This window comes from Heterocephalus glaber, unplaced genomic scaffold (genome assembly GCF_053883595.1).
Source record: "Heterocephalus glaber isolate CG9 unplaced genomic scaffold, H.glaber_assembly_v1.0 deba00001431, whole genome shotgun sequence".
Taxonomy (NCBI): Eukaryota; Metazoa; Chordata; class Mammalia; order Rodentia; family Bathyergidae; genus Heterocephalus; species Heterocephalus glaber.
The window spans coordinates 3,418,960-3,437,473 of record NW_028258295.1 but is presented as its reverse complement, the minus strand read 5'-3'; the positions used below and the strand labels follow the sequence as shown (position 1 = coordinate 3,437,473).

Sequence of the window (18,514 nt, the reverse complement as noted above, 5' to 3'; positions counted from 1 at the left end):
TCACTTAAGAATGAAGTCCAACGCCAGATTTCTCTGGAGACAAAGGAAAACCTTAAATTATTTCATAAGAGAAAGATAGTTTTGTAAGAGATAGATACAGTTGAAGCCAAAAAACACATAAACTGAGTGTAAACTGACTACTGTACCAAGTTGTGGAATCTTACTTCTGAATTTCATGCTTTCTCAACTATGCTAGCTTCACTGAGTGATGAGACAGATACTGACTTGGAGAGTAGAAAAGACTAAGGCATAAATTTCTAAAACAAATAACAACAAAAAAAAGAAGCTATGGCAGGAAATGTGTTTTCTGTATAGAATAATGTGGTTTCATGAAAATCAATCAAAATAATATTTTCACAGCTACAGAATGTGAGAAGCAAGAAAGGTACATTGTTTTAGCAACATTAAAAATAGCAAAATGCTGGGTTAACATAGAAAGTTTCTTTGAAGATGAAAATCCATGTCACAGCACATCCATTCTGGATGAAATAACTGTTAAAATTCCCAAGAAATGAGAAATACTAACTTTGCCCAGCTCAATATTTGGCAATAACCCTGATTTTAAAAGCCTGCATCTGAAGCAACCTCCCAAAGAATTTCACGGAAATATCTCTCCTATTCTTTATACTCCAGGAGAGTGGGCCACTTGAACTAACACCTTCCTCAGGGCAAATTTCACATCCTTGTTTCTCAAGGAATAAATCAAAGGATTGAGGGAAGGAGTGATGACATTGTTTAACACCTGAACAGCAGCATCTAGCCAGAGGCTGGAAGCAGGCTTGAGATAAACAAGAATCACAGGCCCATAGGCCAAGAGGATAGAGGTGAGGTGGGCACTGCAGGTGGAGAAGGCTCTGCGCCTGCCTTCTGAGGAGTGGATTTTCAGTATGGAGAGAACAATGCGAGTGTAAGAAGTGAGGACGAGGAGAAAACATGTAAGTGAAACAACACCTATGTTGGTGAAACTCACCATCTGTGCTAGAGAGGAGTCTGCGCAGGCCAGGGAAAGCACCACTGGGATATCACAGAAAAAGCTGTGCACTTTGTTGGGGCCACAGTAGGGTAACCTGAAGATGAGGAATGTGAGGACACTCGCATGGAGACAGCCCCCCAGCCAAGTGCCCACTGTCAGGCCAGTACACACCCTGTGGTTCATGATGACCATGTATTGCATAGGGTGACAGATGGCCACAAAGCGGTCATAGGCCATCACAGTATAGAGGAAACACTCGATGCAGCCCAACATGTGGTAGAAAAAGACCTGGGAAGCACAGCCCTGGTACGAGATGGTGCGGCTTTGCCCCACCAGGGAGACCATCATCTTGGGGGAATTCACAGAAGGGTAAAGTATATCAAACACAGACAGGTTTCCCAGGAAGAAATACATAGGGGTGTGGAGGTTGGAGGAAGCCAGAATGGTGAGGAAGATGAGCAGGTTGCCCAGCAAGGAGAAGGTATAGAAAGTCAGGAACAGGACAAAGATCATGTTCTCCAGCCCTTCGGTATTAGGAATTCCCAAGAGGATGAACTCAGTCACAGACGTGTAGTTTCTCATGCTCATAGGGCAGGCAATCCTGGAAAAGCAATGCAATAAACATGATATAAGATCAGAGGACTGAGAAAATCTTCCTAATAAAGTGGTTCTATTTAAATTAGTGAAAATAAGCTTAAAAGGGGCATTGAGGGAAAGGGACTTGCAATAAATCTGGTCTTGAGGTTAAATTAAAAACTGAGTCATAAAGCAATAGAATAGTTCATTTTTATAATCAGGAAATATCTTATAATAATCAACTCTTACCACCATCTTAGTTTAGTTTTTTCTACTCTGATTCATCATCAAACAAACTCTTGTATTTCAGAACCATCTATCTTCTCCAAGGAAAGGGTGTTATCAGATACCCTGTCACATAAATATCAGAGAAGCCATACCTGGCATATAAACAGACCAAATTTTTAAATACATGCACATAAAAATATGAACCCAAGCAAAAATGGTAAGTCCCTTCCATTATTTTTACTTTCAACAATACTGTTTACATTCTTTGTCATTTATATTCAAGAGGAAAGAGTATTATTCATATTTATAACCCACTCACACACATACAAAAAGTGGGTTGTATCTAGAAAACGGCATTGTACATGTCATGGAAACAACTACAGTATCCCACTAGAAATTTTCTCTCCATTTTTATTTCTATACTATACACAATTGCAAATAGTATTAATAACATTAATACAATTTAATATTTTATGTTTGTACTAGATAAACCTAATAAACAATGTGAACCATATTTTCTGAAGCTCTAATTTATTTTGTTTTTGCATTTCATTTTCACTTAAACATTCATATGTTGCCACAAGATAAATCTTATTTTCCTCTGCTGTGACCAGGATTTGTTGATAGGAAATTACCTGACAAGTATATTCACAGTTTACAGATTGTTCATCCCCTGAAATCTTTCAATTTAGATAAGACTAGAGATTTATACTGTGGATAAAATTCCCAGTAAGTGTTAACAAGAGGAAAGAAGGAAAAGGTGAAGGAAGCAAGGGCTCTCAGGAAATGATGTCATCTGTCACATCACTACGTCCTATGTAAGACTAGTCCCTCTTCCAGGGGTTTGAAGATTCAGAGATAACAAAGATATCATATTGACAGGCAGTAAAAGTATTTTCCAGCCCCAAATATTACTTAAATATCAACTTTGGACCATGGCCATTTACTCAGTGTTATGTGCAATCATTATCTCCTGCTCAAAAAAGAAAAATGAATAAAATAAAGATTCCATTCCTTGAGCTACTCTCTCAGACATTCTATGAAACTGGTGTCTAAATTTAATTGATTCTACCATTTTCTACCTAGAATGATTTGAGTAACTTACCCTCAATGAGTACTGTGTGCTCCAAAGAAAACTGTATATTTTCAGCCTCATAGAGGCTTTGTGAGATTAATATAAAATGCTAGGAGTCTACCTTTTGCACTTAGTAGTAAATGTGTAATAAATTCACTTAACCACTGAATCTCATTCATGTAAGACTGAGTATAAGTAATGATATATTAACAAAAGCATCACAGATGTAATGAAAATAAAATTAGGGATGAATTTTAAAAGATCAATAAGAGTATCAAAAGAATATTTACTTTCAATTGCTACATAAAACTGTACATGTTTATGGAATTTGAGCATTTTTTGACTTGAAAATCAGTAAAACTTTATGCACTTCCATTTTTTACCATTCAAAGAAAAAAGGAGAAAGCAAAAATCTTGATGTTTAGAAACATAAATGGCCTCTTTATCCTGAATTCAAAACTTCAAATGATGGCTACAATAAAAAAGCCCTGGGCTGGGCATTTAGCTTAGTGGTTTTGCCACCTGTTTCACAAGCACAAGGACCCGAGTTCGATCCCCAGTACCAAAAAAATAAATAAGTAAATAAATAAATGATAAATAAATAAACAAAATTTAAAAAATATAAAAGAGCCCTCCCCCAAATCCTCTTGAGCTGACTCTTGTCATCTTAAGACAAAAGCATTCAGTCCACTGGCCTTCAACAGGTAAGGTGGCCTATACCTGTAAGTGTCACACTCTGAGATGATGAAGCAAGGGGGGTGGCAAGTCTGAGCCCACCCTAGGCATAGTGACATAGCTGTGGCACTGTTTCAAAGTAAAAAATTTTAAAATTGGATGGGAATATAGCTGAATGTAAAGTTCATCCCTACCCAATAAAAAAGAGGGCACAAGTATCAAAAGACACACATGTCAGGGAAAAGTTATTTTTCTCGGCCCAGAACAGTGGGTTATGTAAATATTCTGACAGAATTTTTAGAAAGAAAACATTTTGTAACCTACAAGTGTACAAATTTTCCCTTTAATATGAACACTTCTGTTTCTAGCTTAGTAACCAAATTCAAACTGCTAACTGGTCTGCTCTTTACTGCCCAAGGTAGAGTGCAAATATCACAAAGTACATTGGCTGCACTATCAGCACCCTCCTCACAGTCCTCTGCAATAAGAATTAAACAGCAGGCTTCCCTCAGACCTATTCCTAAAAGGACTGACACTGTTCCAAGGAAATATCCCATGATTAAACTGTACTTGATCATAAAGACAGTCATTTAAAAGCATACTCAGTTTCTACCACAGGAGATAATTCAGGGTCACCTCCAGAGGAAACAAAAGTGAATCATTTATTTTTCTGCAAAAAGGTCAAACTCTTTGTTTCTTCAACTCTACATTCCAAAATTGGTATTTTAGCTTTTCACAAATTTGTTTAATTTCACTCTCACCATACACACTGAGGTTTGCATTTTCCCCCTTTGTTATTAATGGCAGTTTAGAAATTTACATGTCTGTTCAATGAAGTTCTCATAATGATGATAACATGGTAAGATTGGAAAAATTGGTAATGTATATACTGACTGCAAAAGAAGATTCCTGATGAAAGAACCTACCTTCTTCCATGTCACTCATCTTCTTCCTGCAAGCCATTCTGCTGACAAATACACACACACACACACACACACACACACACACACAAACACTTTTCCCCACCAATCCTCGCCTTCATTGCTTTCTCAGAGGTGACTTACTAACAGATTGCTGAATTCATCTCCATGTAGGAATTCCCTGCAGTGCCATGATTCTCCTTCTCCTTCTGCTGGCACAACAAGTGCAATGATCAGGGCTCAGAGGACTCAGATGTCTCAGCAGGACAGAGGGGAAAAAGAAAGAAAGCAGTGTAAGCAGAGCAAGAGTTAACAAAACCAGGAAGAGCTTTAGACACACACCAGCTGATGGGTTACACATCTAATATAATACAGAGATCATTTGTTTTCTAAAGTTTCTAGGCAAGAAGAATGTATTTCTAAAGCCAGAACTCTATTTTACATAAAAGCCCATGGCAAAGAGCCACAGGTTTGCACACTCTCCACTTTAATCTAAGACATAGATTCCACACTCTGCCCTGCTACTAATATAGTCCCCAAATTCTGAATTCATAATACCTTCAAGCTGCAGAGAATTGATGAATCTGGTTCCTTTTGAGACAGTATCCCCAGTGGCCCAGTCCCCTGATTCAAGAAGAATAAATGAGTAAAAGAAATAATTACAGGCTTTCATTTCTTTCTTTGTGCACACTCCCATTCCCTTCCTCATTATTTTGTGATCTGATATACTGATTACAGAAGTTGGTTAAAATTGTATAACTTTTCTTCTAGCTTCATGACATGTACAGTGCACTGATGTTATCTAGTCATCCTACAGTGCAATAGCTCACCAGAATATGTTCCTATCTACCTGTAAATTATGACCCATAGATCAACTTTTCTCCAGTAATAATGACTTTTATAAAAAGACTAAAGATTTAAAGCAAAGGAAACCATTAACCAAAGTTGGTGGGAATGTAAATTAGCACAGCCATTATTTAAAACAGTATGTATGTTCCTCATACACAACTACCATGTGGTCCAGCAATCCCAATTCCCCCCACTAAGAATAACCTTCTGTTCATCTGTTCTCACTACTAGCTCAGAGCAATCACTAATTAATTTTTAATTCCTATATACTATTAAAAACACTGAATTAGGGAAAATGAGCCAAATACTGAAACAATGTATAACTAGTGACGTGTTCCAGGCATCTGTTTTTCAATTAGTTCTATTATAAATTGAATATTTCTTTGTGCATCTAAGTAATTTTAGGCATGAATTTTTCAAGGTATTTACAGATCTCATAATTACTACCTCTATCTCCATCTCTTTCATACACACACACACACACACACACACATTCACAAGCAAGCACACACATACACATACACACAAACACAGGGAAAAGATATAAGCAACAATGATCCTGGGTATGTACTATGTATATTCAATTTCCCAGATTGCTGTCCTAGCCAAATCACAAGAAACAGCAAAATAAAAAAGTAACATAACATCCTCAAATTGTGTCGGTTTTTATAAGTGTGTTTCTAAACACTCCAAATCATTCATTTATTCAACAACTATCTACTACAGAAGTATTTGATTTGCCAGCCAGCTAGATTAAATTAATTTAATTGGACATTGTTCTCAAAAGATGTACATGTGGTTTTACCAGAATTTTTAAATATATGGTGTTATTTGTATATGACATATTTATTGAACCAATATATGAATGTAGAAAATAAATAATATATATTCATTAGAATGCATGTGATAGCATGTAACCATCTTCTACTCGATGTAATTATTCAATACAAAATATTCCCGGATGGTGCTTGTTATGGCTTGTGTTTAGATGTTCCCCTAAAACCTCATGCGTTCTTAGGTGAGACTTTGATTCATGGTGCAATACTAGGCTCAAGGGCACTAGAATGGGACTGAGCACCACCCTAAGTAGTATGAGTAAAAATAAAAGGAGCAGAAAGACACTGTTAAAGTCCTTTGCTTGCTTGCTTTTGCTGTCTTCCACAACCATGAACTGTTGCCCCTCTGTCACCCTACACTGGAGCCAGCCGATTATGGACTGAAACCTCTAGAACTGTAAGGCAAATAAATCCTTTCTCCTTTAACTTTGGCTGGTGGGTATTTTGTCTCAGCAACAAGAGAGAAGTAACCAAGTGTTTGAGCAGCATAAATTTAAAGCAATATGAGCTAGATTATTGTAACCAAGTACTGTCCTGCTGCAATAATTTGACATATTTTTCTTCACTGTGTCTCTTGGTCAATAAGTTGATAAATAGATATTCCTGTTAGTTGTTATTTCCTCTCCCCTGGACACTAGACATACATAAACTGTTTGTTCACAGTCCACTTCCTTTTTACTTTTTAACAGATTTACCATGCAGTAACTGACAGGTCATAACACTTAACTTATTTTAAGGAAAAGTTAGTTAATCATATTTAGTATATTTCTAGAGTTCTGCAAACATTGCCAAAATGCAGACCATTTCCATGAGCCCTAAAATTTCTTGGAGCCCTTCGCAGGCAGTTTCTACTCCTGCTCACTTTCTCGGGAAACAACTGATTTGCTTTAGTTCTCTATAGATTTTGTTTTTTCTATTTCCTAAAAATAGAATAACATAGCATATTACCCATTAAAATAGCACAAGATTGTTGAGGTTCATCTATGCAATAGAACATTGAAATAGTTCCTCCTTTTTCTTGCTGAATATTCCATTCTATAACAATTCTTTTATTTCTTCACCAGATACTGGATGTGAGTATTATTTCCACTTTCTTAATCTTGTCAGTAATGCTCTTACAAACATCTATCGGTATTTGTGTGCCTCCACTCTCTTCCAGACTATCATCAAAGATTGTAAAGTATTATTTTTTAAAGGAAAAATGTGTGACTTGAGAAGAACAAGTTCCCAAAGACTCTGGAGGTAACTTCAGAGATCTGCAGACAAACCAAAGACAAGAGGAGACAGGCCAGGAAGCTTGCCCGTAGCCTGCGAGTAAGGCTGGTCTTTGTCTGGGCAACAGGCGGACACTACCATGCTGGTTCCAGCTCCTGTTCCCAGGTCAGCACAGTTCTCCTTGTCTGATCTGCCGTGCTGTGCCTGCTGACTGCCCTTCAGTCTACACAGACACAGGCCTCAGGACCTCTGGACACTGCAGGAGCCGTTAGTCCTCCTCTGAGAGCTGTAGATCCTCCAGCTCATCCTTCAGACCCTCAGCCAGCTGCCACAGCTAGCCAGGGACCAGCCCCGCCTCTGTTTCTGGACCTCCATTCTCTGAAGCACTGCTGTCCTCTTCCTCCTCATCTTCTTGGTCATCTCCCTCTTCCTCTTCCACTTCTGCCTCCTGCTGACCTTTCAGATACCTAACTGTCCCTCCCTCTGAGAAGTCTGTGGCCTCCTCATCCTCAGAACTATCCAGATCAAATAGGTCTTTAAACTCCTTTCTATCCTCTTCCTTCCTGGCCTCCACCTTCCACTGCTTGATCTCTGGGAAATTCAGCTCTTCCAGCCGATCTTTGCCACTGATCTCCAGTTGGATCTCTCAGTCCCTCAGCTTCCATCAGTGGCTGTAGTACCTGGTAAGTGTGGCTCCCAAGCACCCACTAGGGGCGAATCAGACACTCCAAAAGACACCTCCTTCTGGGAGCTGCAGATGTACTGTGCATTCTCCTGCACCTTCTCCAGCAGCTGACACAACTGCTGGCAATAATTGGCACCCTTGCACTCCAGGAGGAAAGATTTCAGCTGCACAATAGTGGGCAGTGCCAGATCTGGGAAAGCAATGCTGTGGGCCTGGCCACACAGATACTCCAGGATGAGGTTGACAGCTGCTCCACCAAGCCATCCCGGTAGGCCTTCTCCTGTAGGTTGGCACTGGACAGCTTCAGGATCACAGAGAAGTTGATGAACCTGGAGCTCATCTGGCCTGGTCTCTTGTTGAAGTCCACCTGATGGAAAATCTTGAGGATGAAGGGCAGCACAGGAATGGAGGTGCCAGTGCTCTCTTACAGCCATGGCAGGGCATGCACACAGTGCATGCACAGTGGGTAGAAGCACGCAGAGGGGACCAGCTTGATACAGCCTATGGCAACCTGCTCAAGTGATGAAGCAAGGGCTGCAGGGTCTCACTGGAGAAAAGGACACTTGGGATACAGCACCACAGGCAGAGGCAGTGGACATACTGCCAGTTGTATACAGACTGGTGTGTCTCCCTCTTGCCAGTGATCATGGCATTGTACAGGTGGATGGCAAGCTGGTGGATGTAGAGAAAGGCTTGCTGGTAGGAGATGCTGGGGTCCAGCACTAACAGCTCAGTCAGCATTCAGTGCATGAAGCTGATGAGGGCCAGGGTGCTGGCAAAGATGAACTTGCAATTCTTTACATACGTGATGTGCATTTGCTTCAGGACAGGATACAGAAAAACATCTTTCTTGGGTCGACAGACTCTAACAAGGACCAGGAAGGCCAACACCCACAGGGACACCTCACCAGTGCTCCAAAGAGTTGGGCCATCCTCTTGAGCAGCACATGGCACCACTTGGGGAAGGTCAGATAGTATGGTGCCAGGCTGCTGATATGCCGCAGGACTGCTGCCAACACCATGGCTTCTGCTGGACAGGTCACCAGCTGCATGAACGCATGCAGGTTTGCCTTGACATCCACATGGAGCTTCCCCCAGAGTACACTACTGGACAGCTGTTGCTGTCTATTGATGCCTTTCCAAACAGCTGCTTCTGGAGCCAAAGAGGTCTCTGACACAGAACATAACAGTGCATTGAACACAGCACAGTCTGAGACTGGAATCTGCAGTCCTCAGCTCCTTCCTGGTCTCCTTTGATGGTAGCCACATCAGCTCAGAACACCTGCACAACTTCTTCATGGAGCAGCTTGGGAGTGAGATGCTGTGTTGCTGCCTGCTTCCACCTCTCAACCTCGCCAAGGTTAGTATATGTTAAGTATGGTATGAGGACTTAGATGAAATAACTTTCTGATATCAGTGATAAACTTCAGAAAAACAAGTCATGCTGTACAATGACATTTAAGAAGGCTAGTTTCATCACTATTGTTTTAATGAATTACTCTTACTACTTATTGTCTTAAAGGATCCTTTGGGTCAGCCTATCATAGACCTTTATATACACATTGCACATAGGCAGACAAGTCTAGTATCTCCTAGACACTGACTTTTTAAAATGAAGTGCAGCTCCTCCCACCCTGCCTGTGCGGCGGAGGCGGTGGCAACGGTTGTTCCTGAGTCTCCGCCACCTCCACCTCCTTTGGCCGGTGCGTTGGCGGGGAGGGGGACAGTAGCTGTAGATCCCGCCCCTGACTCAGCAAAGATACTATATTGAATGAAGAAAGACTGAACGTTTTACAGGGGCTTTATATCAAAAGCATCTGTGGAGTAGTGCTACAGTTTTAATAATAAAAGATTTTACATTATGAGGTGAATGGGAGTAGTGTATTGGACAAAAATAAATTTTGTAATCTCTACATCATGATTTTTAGCTCCCTGATTGTTTTACAGTCTCACTATTTGGGGAAAGTTCATGCTGAAAAACAGAAGCAAGTACTAGATAAATATGATCAGATTTCTCCACCAAGTCCTCAGACTGACAAAGAGAATCCCTTTATGTCAACCTAATGAAGCATTCAAAGTCATATGACTCTTTGCAAGATGAACTTGAAGATTATATTAAAGTGCAGAAAGCCAGAGGCTTAGAGTCAAAGACTTGTTTCAGAAAGATGAGAGAGGACTATTTAGAAAGCTGTGGGTATGGAGAAGAAGTTGATTCCAGACCCAGGTATAGAATGTTTGATCAAAGACTCCCATCCGGAGCTGTCCAGACCTACCCAAGATCACGTAATATTTCACAGACAGAAAACCAGTTACCTCAGTGGTTCCCAGATTATCACAGCAGGCCAAGACGAGAGTCTCTGAGCTATTGTCAGTTCTGAGTACTGTCAGGGACTGTTTCTCAGAAAAACCAGCACTCCTGAACCTCAGTCAGCAAGACTATAATCATGGTTCAGCCAGTGTAGAATCTAGAGGTCTGAGCACCTCTCCTCAGGATCCAAGACTGGTACCCATCAAGCCAGTCATCAGAAGAGAAGAAGGCACTCAGAGGAAGGCAAAGAAAAACCAAAGGAGGAATGGCCCAAGAATAAAAGGAAAAGAAGTCCTGAGGAAGTGGATTTAGGAGAACACGAGAGCATCCAAAGAAGGAAAACAGAAGTAGAAACTGAAACTGTCTAGGTCAGCACAGAAAAGCTTAAGCATCGGAAAGAGAAAAGAAGCTGAGATGTAGCCTCTCAGAAGGAAAACCACCGTAAGCATAGAAAAGAGAAAAAGGAACAAGGCAAAGAACAGAGGAAGAAATACATTGGGACCAGTTTATCCTTGGATTTTGAACCTCTTTTAGTTCGTTCTCCTCAGGTTAAATTGAAACAAATAGCTAAGGATCTTGGTTTTATGATATTCATGTTCACATTACTTACATGAACAGGTACTTTTATTCTCACAAAGGCCAGGTGAACATGGAGTGTTTTAGTATGCTTGCTCTCGAATGTGGAAATTGCTTTTCCTCATTTTCTGAAAGGATTATTACATTTTTCTTACATTTAATATAATTTCCCTCTAGGAGAGTGGCTCTGGTTTATTCAGATTGCCATGATCTTGGAATTATTTTTCCTTGAGAAATAATTTATTTTAAATTGGAGGATTAATAGGCTTTGCAGAATCTATTTCTTGATTAGATTTGTTTTAGCTTTGAGTTGGGTATTTTTATGTTCATTGGTTTTTTTCTATAAAGCAATTCAGATTTTTTTCCCCTTGTTAACTTGCAGTATGTTTTTAAGATTGGAAAGTGGAAAATGAATATATTATAATAATGATAAGCTTATGTTACATATAGTTTTAAAAGTTTCAAAAAGTCTTGATACAAAAATCAGTTTATATTCTGCAGAAGTTTATAATAAAGTGTTTTATTAATAAAAAATAAAATAAAATGCAGTTCATTTGGACTAGAAATACTTCAGTATAAGATGAGAGCAATTTCTGTGTTGAAATCTGGGGTGCTTCTTACTCTTCTTATGCATGGAGGTATGCATGGTGCCTCAATGCTCAGCTTGCCTGCTAGTAGTCAGACTATCATGCTATCATGTGGTTTACAAACTGAAAAGCCAACTACATCCACTGGGAACAACAACACTAACAATGTGATAGGAAAAAAAGGCAAATTCAAACTGAAATTATTAAGACTTCCAGAGACTAGAGTAAGGGAAACCAAATGCATTCCTTGGGGGAAAGATGAAGGAGTTCAGTAATTGGCCCCAGATCTAAACCGTATTTTTGAATTTAGTAATTATGTAACTTAATTATCAATAATCAAATTGTTACTTTGATATACTCTGACCCTACTGACTTTTTTCTCAATTATTGGTGGAGATAGAAGTTTGATATTTTGGGGGTCCTCTCAAATTTTGGTAAGTTGTAGATAATACCCAGGTTGGTAATTATATAAGAGATAGATCAAATTGTGTCAAAAAATAATAAGAAAAACATAAAAGGATTTGTGAATTCTGTTCTGCGACTGTGGTTTCACTTGATGGACCTCAGCATGTGTGCCTCTTTTGGGGAGACACAAAGGATTAGATGCAGCCTAAAGTGAAGGGAGTCTCTGTTCCAACAGTGGCAGAGGCAGTAGTGACTTCTTCATCTCTTTATAAGTGTTCCTTAGAGACCAGAAATGTTTTCTAAATCCCGATCCAGACATAGTTACTGCCCGCTTGCCAGTAAACAGTCATAGAATTTTGAAAATTTGGAGCAAATTGGGGAAAGTAGCTACAAGGACGTGAACTGCATTAAAGCACTGACGAGCTATACTGCATAATTTCGACCTCAGATTTCAAGAGATGAAAAAGGTAGATTATTGGTTGAAATTATTGCTGTTTTACTTTTAAAATAATGAATTCATTAAAGTGAAGTCCCCGTCAATGAAGAGTCCTTCTTTTCTTAAAAAACAAGCATACTCACTACTGGGTCTCTATGACAAATTAACCATTTTATAATATTTTGCAATCATTTTCATCAAAGTTTATCTCTTAAAGTGCCATGTCATTCATATCAAAAGTGTCATTTTAATTCATTTCCTAGTACCGACTAGAAGGAAGAAGAGTATTTAAGTTAGCCAAGTTTGACGTTACAGAAGTTCAACTGTCGTGATATTTGTGCTGCTCCTTGTCACCAGGCAGACACTTTGGGTTTTCTCTTTGCCCGCTGTTCTATGGCTTCTTCTCCAGTCAAGAGCAATATTATCTATGTTTTACAGCCCTCCCCACTTTTATTGCCTTTTCCAAGCTTTCATCTGCTTTGTCCATTTTCTACTGTTTTATACCTTGAGTGTAAAGATCATATCCATCATATTTGCCACTATATCCTCTTTGGCTAACACCATGCCTCCCAAATTGTAAACTGCCAGTGAATATTTGATGTACTGTAATGGCTGCCCTCTGGTGTAACTGTCTTTTGGGCCAGTCATTGATTAAAATATTAAATAAGAATTATGAAACAAGTAACAAATCAGATCTATCATACGAGAAAAATTATGGTTTGTATTCATTGACAAAGCGATTTTTTTAATAAATAACAACTACCAGCTGATAGAAGAAAGGAATTGCCACAGAATGGAATGTTTGGGGGAGATACCATGAAAATGGTAGAAGATGAACAAAAATAAAATAAATTATCTGTTAATCTCATAAAGAGTGCATTAGAAAAACTTTGTTTCTATTTTTTTCCTTCTTTTCCTTCTTTTCTTTCCCCTATTCCCCCTCCCTACTTTCCCTTCCCCTTTGGACCTTTTCTTCCTATTTCATGTTATCTATTATACATTTTGCTCTTCATTTACTCTTTCACTTTCTCACAAAGTTTTTGTAAATAGGGAGTGGTAGAGAGAGGAAAGGGAGGAAAAGGTAATAGGGAAAAAACAAGAACCAAGATATATCACATATAGGTACAAATTCCCAAGGATGAATGTGATCATAATGTATACCTAAAAGGTACCAATAAATGTAATGAACAAAAAAAGGTTTATTAGAGTAGACAAATTTAATCAAGAAAAGCATGTATAGAAATATATGATACATGAGGTGTCTTCCTCATATGAAGTAACTCTAAAAAAAAAAAGATTTTCAATAAAGAAATTTAAATAGGATTGAAATACAACTATGGTGATGGGAAATGTGCGAAAAATGACTGATTTCTCTCCTATTGAGCATTAGCTGGATTTAGTGACTCCCTTCCCACAAAGAAAAATAAATGCAAAAGTGATGGTATACCTATGGAGATCAGTTCCTTCAAAGCTCTGCAGGTTCCTACTTAGCCCCTTCTTTGAATCCCTCACAGTGAGGAACACAGCTACCTTCACGTGAGTACACATAGGTGGATAAATGAAGAGGTTTATGCAGTGAATGAAGAATCGAGGACTCCTGCTGACAGCCCTACTATGGTGAGCACTCTTGCCAGCGGATCCTGCTTCAGATGACTGCTTCCCTGACTAGCAGGGTGCCTGCCACATTATCAGAGACTCTTCACTAAGATCACCCAGCTTGGATACTTCAGTATTCTTAACCACACAACACAGTCTAAGACAATAACTTATTTTGTTCTAAGTTCACAAGTTTTGGAGTATTATTTTTTCTTTTTGTACTAAAATAGATAACTAATGAAACACTATCAATACTGCAGAGGATCTATGAATTCTGAAACAAGAGAGTTAAGTTTGTTTATGAAAGACAATGTGATGACGTTATCCACTGTGGTAGTAAATCAGATGATTATGTGTGTGTGTGTGTGTGCGCGTGTGTGTGTTTGTGCGGCGTGCACTACATTTATATCATGGACACATATACATGTTTTTCTTTTTGCCTTTGTATGGTTCATTTAGCAAATGTTCTATCCAAGGCCCAATGGGCACTGGGCAGATACAGGGCCTTAAGTTAGTAAGTCTGTCATTGATGGAGTGACTGCATGGATATTACTATGGAAGTAGAAAGGAGTCGAAGTTATTATTTTTCTATTCTTACCTATTTATGTGACTGTTATCCAGACTGCTATCCTATTTATACCCAATATCATCACTATTGTCTATATCCAGTTACTCAACTGCTTGTGCCTCAGTTCTCTCATATATAATTGAGGACTACAATCACACCTACATATAGAAACACTGTTTGGTTGAATTATTAACATTAAAATTTACTTATTACAATGAGTGATATATAGAAAGGAAGATATATAGACAGCTATTATTATACAGAACTTAAGATCCTTTGATTGAGGTCAGTAACCCATAGGAAAGGCTAGAGGTTCAGTTAAAGGTTTAGACACACTGGGTGTGAAGACTTCTCTGTTTCAGTTTCCACCTTCATAAAAGAAATGTATTCTGAGATCTACCTCTTTATGGAGGTAGAGGTGTATGGAGTCCTCGGTCTGGGAATCTCTGATTACTAATCAGTATATATAATGTACTATGAACACTGTCATACATAATATCAGGCTTTGAACAGTAGCTGTTATTCTAGATACTTGAGTGGATTAAGCTAAATAGACTGATCCTTGTCACAGTGTGTGACTATGGCTGTGGAGAGGGTAAGAAAGATTACTTGGAGATGAAATTTAATTCAATCGCCAAGGATTCAGAGGAGCTGCTTCCTGGGCCTAACAAAGCCTCAGGGAAACAGCAACCAGTTGAGACCTCCAGAGTTATTTATTTGTAATTTAAGGTCATGAGAACAAAGACATAGAAGAAAAGCATTTTGCAACATATTTTATAGGAGTTTTTGTCAGGAAACAAGGCTGGAATGAGATGGTTTGTTATGTGATACATGTTGACCTAGTTTAAACAATCTTATCTAGGCAGAGGGAAAACATTGGCCAAAATAAACATCTCTGATAGTCTCTTAAATCTACTGGCTGTTGTCCTGCAAATTCTGCTCTAAACTCCATGCATTCCAGGAGCACAGAAACTGTTGTTCCCCAAGGTCCTTTCTTTAGGGCACTCAGGTTCAGTCAGTCCTATGGCCAGCATCTCCCCACAGGTGCCTATTCTGAAATTAGATTAATTAAATACATAAACATAAATGTTGAATTATCCCACAGGTTAATAGCAAGTATTCTGTTTTAATTTCAATTAATTATAGGTACATTATAATTATAATTATAGATATATTACATTTTCAAGAAATGGAAAGTACTCAAAAAGGGTGGAAATTTCTACCTGCAAAGATCTTTCCCATGTTAATGCATAAAATCCATTCTGTTTTCTACAAATAGATTAAGAGCCATTTTCTTCTCTTTTGAGACACAATGAAGTCCAACATCAGACTTCCCAGATAACCAAAGAGAAACAGATACCATCAGAATTATTTTCTACAGGGACGGGATGTTTACAACCAAAGAAGCTACCACATGAATGTTATCAGGATTATGAAAACCAAGGTAGAGTAGCACTGCCTCAAGTCACTCCAAGTGGAGCCAGGAAATCTGAACTGAGCTCTGTGCAAATCCACCAGGTTCATGCTGACCTTGGAAGGGGCAAATGCCGACTTCTGGAATGATTCACTAGCCTTCAGAACATTGTGTGAAACCATCCCCCAGCCTCCTGCCCAATCCCTTTCTTACATGACAATTTGACCTTTGCCACACAAGGCATGTTCTTTAAGCCATAAAAATAGGCAGCATCTTGTATGAACTTTGGGGAGCATTTTAAAAGCTGCTTGAATTTGGTGTCTCCTCGGTAAATTCTTTATTCTCAACCAGATTTTTTTTATCTTGGTGAATAGTGAAAACTGTTATTTACCATATTTCCCAAACTCTCAATCTTACTTTTAAATTTCATTCCTTGAGGACTCTAAGGTATAGCTTTATTGAATAGTCAGAGTGATATTGTAGCAGAATAAAGTCAGCCATAAAAAAGGAAGGGAAGAACAGAAAAAGCAACAAGACAGTCAATGGCATCTAGAAACTTGTGGCTATACCATGTCAATCAAAACAGATTTTCAACAAGTACAGGCCATATAGAGCAGAAGATATGCACTCTTTGGCAAATTAAAAAAAGAAAACAACCTAAATTAGCCTGAAAAAGTTTTTGGAAGGAGTAAATCTGGCTCTGCCCACTCATACCCTACCACATAATATTTGGGGCTCCCGACAAAAGAGAGAATGTAACTTTGCCCAGCTTTTTATTTGGCAAAGAGCCTCTGGATCTGAAGCAGCCTCAAAGGATTTCAGAGACAAATTGTTCTTACTCTTTATGCCCTAGAAGGATGGGCCATTTGGACTAACATCTTCCTTAGGGGCAGTTTCACATCTTTGTTTCTCAAGGTATAAATCAAAGGATTGAGGGAAGGAATGACAATACTGTTTAGCACCTGAACAACAGAATCTAGGCAGGGGCTGGAAGCTGGACGGAGATAGACAAGAAACACAGGCCCATAGAAGAAGATGGAGGTCAGGTGGGCACTGCAGGTGGAGAAGGCTCTGCGCCTGCCTTCTGAGGAGTGGATTTTCAATATGGAGAGAGCAATGCAAGTGTAAGAAGTGAGAATAAGGAGAAAACACAGGAGTGCAACAGCTCCTATGTTGGTGAAACTCACCATCTGTGCTAGAGAGGTGTCTGCACAGGCCAGGAGCAGCACAACTGGGATATCACGGAAAAAATTGCGAACTTTGTTGGGACCACAGTAGGGTAACCTGAAGATGAGGAATGTGAGGACACTCGCATGGAGACAGCCCCCAAGCCATATGCCCAGTACCAGGCTGATACACTTCCTGTGGTTCATGATGACTGTGTATCACATCGGGTGACAGATGGCCACAAAGCGGTCATAGGCCATCACAGTATAAAGGAGACACTCAGTGCCACCCAAGGTGTGGTAGAAAAAGATCTGGGAGGCACAGCCCTGGTAAGAGATGGTATGGCTTTGCCCCACCAGGAGGACCATCATTTTGGAGGAAACTACAAATGGGAAAAATATATCAAACACTGGTAGATTTCCCAGGAAGAAATACATAGGGGTGTGGAGGTTGGAGGAAGCCAGAATGGTGAGGAAGATGATCAGGTTGCCTAGCAAGGTGAAAAGGTAGAAGGCCAGCAACAAGACAAAGATCATGTTCTTCAGCCCTTCAGTATTAGAAACTCCCAAGAAGATGAACTCTGTCATGGAGGTGTTGTTTCTCATAGTCAGCTGCATGCTCAGACTGTGGCAGGCAGTCCTGGAAAAGCAAAGCAAAAATCACGATGGAGTCTTCTTTGCTCTCAACTAGTTACTCTTATCTTGGTTGGCAATATAAATTGGTCTTTACCATATATGCCAAACTATGGAATCTTACTTTTGCATTTCTTTCCTTAATGCCTCTACAAACAGTCTTGTTGACTATGCAGAGTGATGGTGCCATGGAACAGAGTCAGGTATAAATTTTGAAAGCAAGGAAGAAAGGCAGGGAAGGATAGAGAGAAGAAAATAGTCACTGACCTTCAGTTACCACAAGTAACTGAGAGTATCTTCCTAACGAAATGATTTACATATGAGGCAAGAAAAGAAGGCCAAATGAGGAAAGGAGACCATAATAAATCTGCCTTAGAGGTTAAAGTAAGAAATATGTCAAATTTGGCATCAATTTCTTCATATATTGAAGGAAAAGAGTAATTAGTAGTTGGCAAAATCTTACAGAAATCAACTCAGGACCAATTTAATTTATTTTCTGTAAATTTTTTTATCATTATACCAGAATATTTTACAGCCATCTCTCTTCCTCATGAAAAATTTGTTAGCAGATGGTAATATAATAATATAAACCATGTTATAGTTTGTAATTAGGGATACTATCCAAATATGTGCATAGAAATATTTAAACTGACACAGAAATAACAAACACCTGTTTATTTTTACTTTCAACAATGCTCTTTCTTTTCTCATCATTTATATTTGAGTAAAAGTAACACACTTCATATTTATAATCTGCTCACTCACATACAACAAGTAGACTGAGTCCAGAAAA

General features: G+C 39.0%; 1 protein-coding gene and 3 pseudogenes across 1 annotated transcript; 1 reads left to right on the top strand and 3 right to left on the bottom strand.

Annotated features, from left to right (window-relative positions):
• LOC101725916 (putative olfactory receptor 10D4) lies at positions 1 to 1,618 on the bottom strand. Its single transcript, XM_004870935.4, has 2 exons — positions 647 to 1,618; positions 1 to 33 (listed from the first exon to the last, which is right to left on the bottom strand). Exons 1-2 carry the CDS (start codon positions 1,559 to 1,561, stop codon positions 1 to 3), a joined length of 948 nt encoding a protein of 315 aa, XP_004870992.2. The 5' UTR covers positions 1,562 to 1,618.
• A 5,997-nt stretch (positions 1,619 to 7,615) lies between these two features.
• LOC101726273 (nucleolar complex protein 2 homolog pseudogene) lies at positions 7,616 to 9,951 on the bottom strand (annotated as a pseudogene).
• Positions 9,952 to 9,985: 34 nt separating this feature from the next.
• Positions 9,986 to 10,863, top strand: LOC101699828 (lysine-rich coiled-coil protein 1-like; annotated as a pseudogene).
• A 5,894-nt stretch (positions 10,864 to 16,757) lies between these two features.
• Positions 16,758 to 17,694, bottom strand: LOC101726642 (putative olfactory receptor 10D4; annotated as a pseudogene).
• Positions 17,695 to 18,514: the final 820 nt, after the last annotated feature.

What these genes read in the sequence shown, in the direction of transcription:
- LOC101725916 (XM_004870935.4), bottom strand. Translation starts at nt 1,561, where the DNA reads ATGAGCATGAGAAACTACACGTCTGTGACTGAGTTCATCCTCTTGGGA. An exon ending in TGAGGAAGGTGTTAGTTCAA is followed by an intron (nt 34 to 646) that starts GTGGCCCACTCT and finishes CTTTGTCTCCAG; the next exon opens with AGAAATCTGGCGTTGGACTT.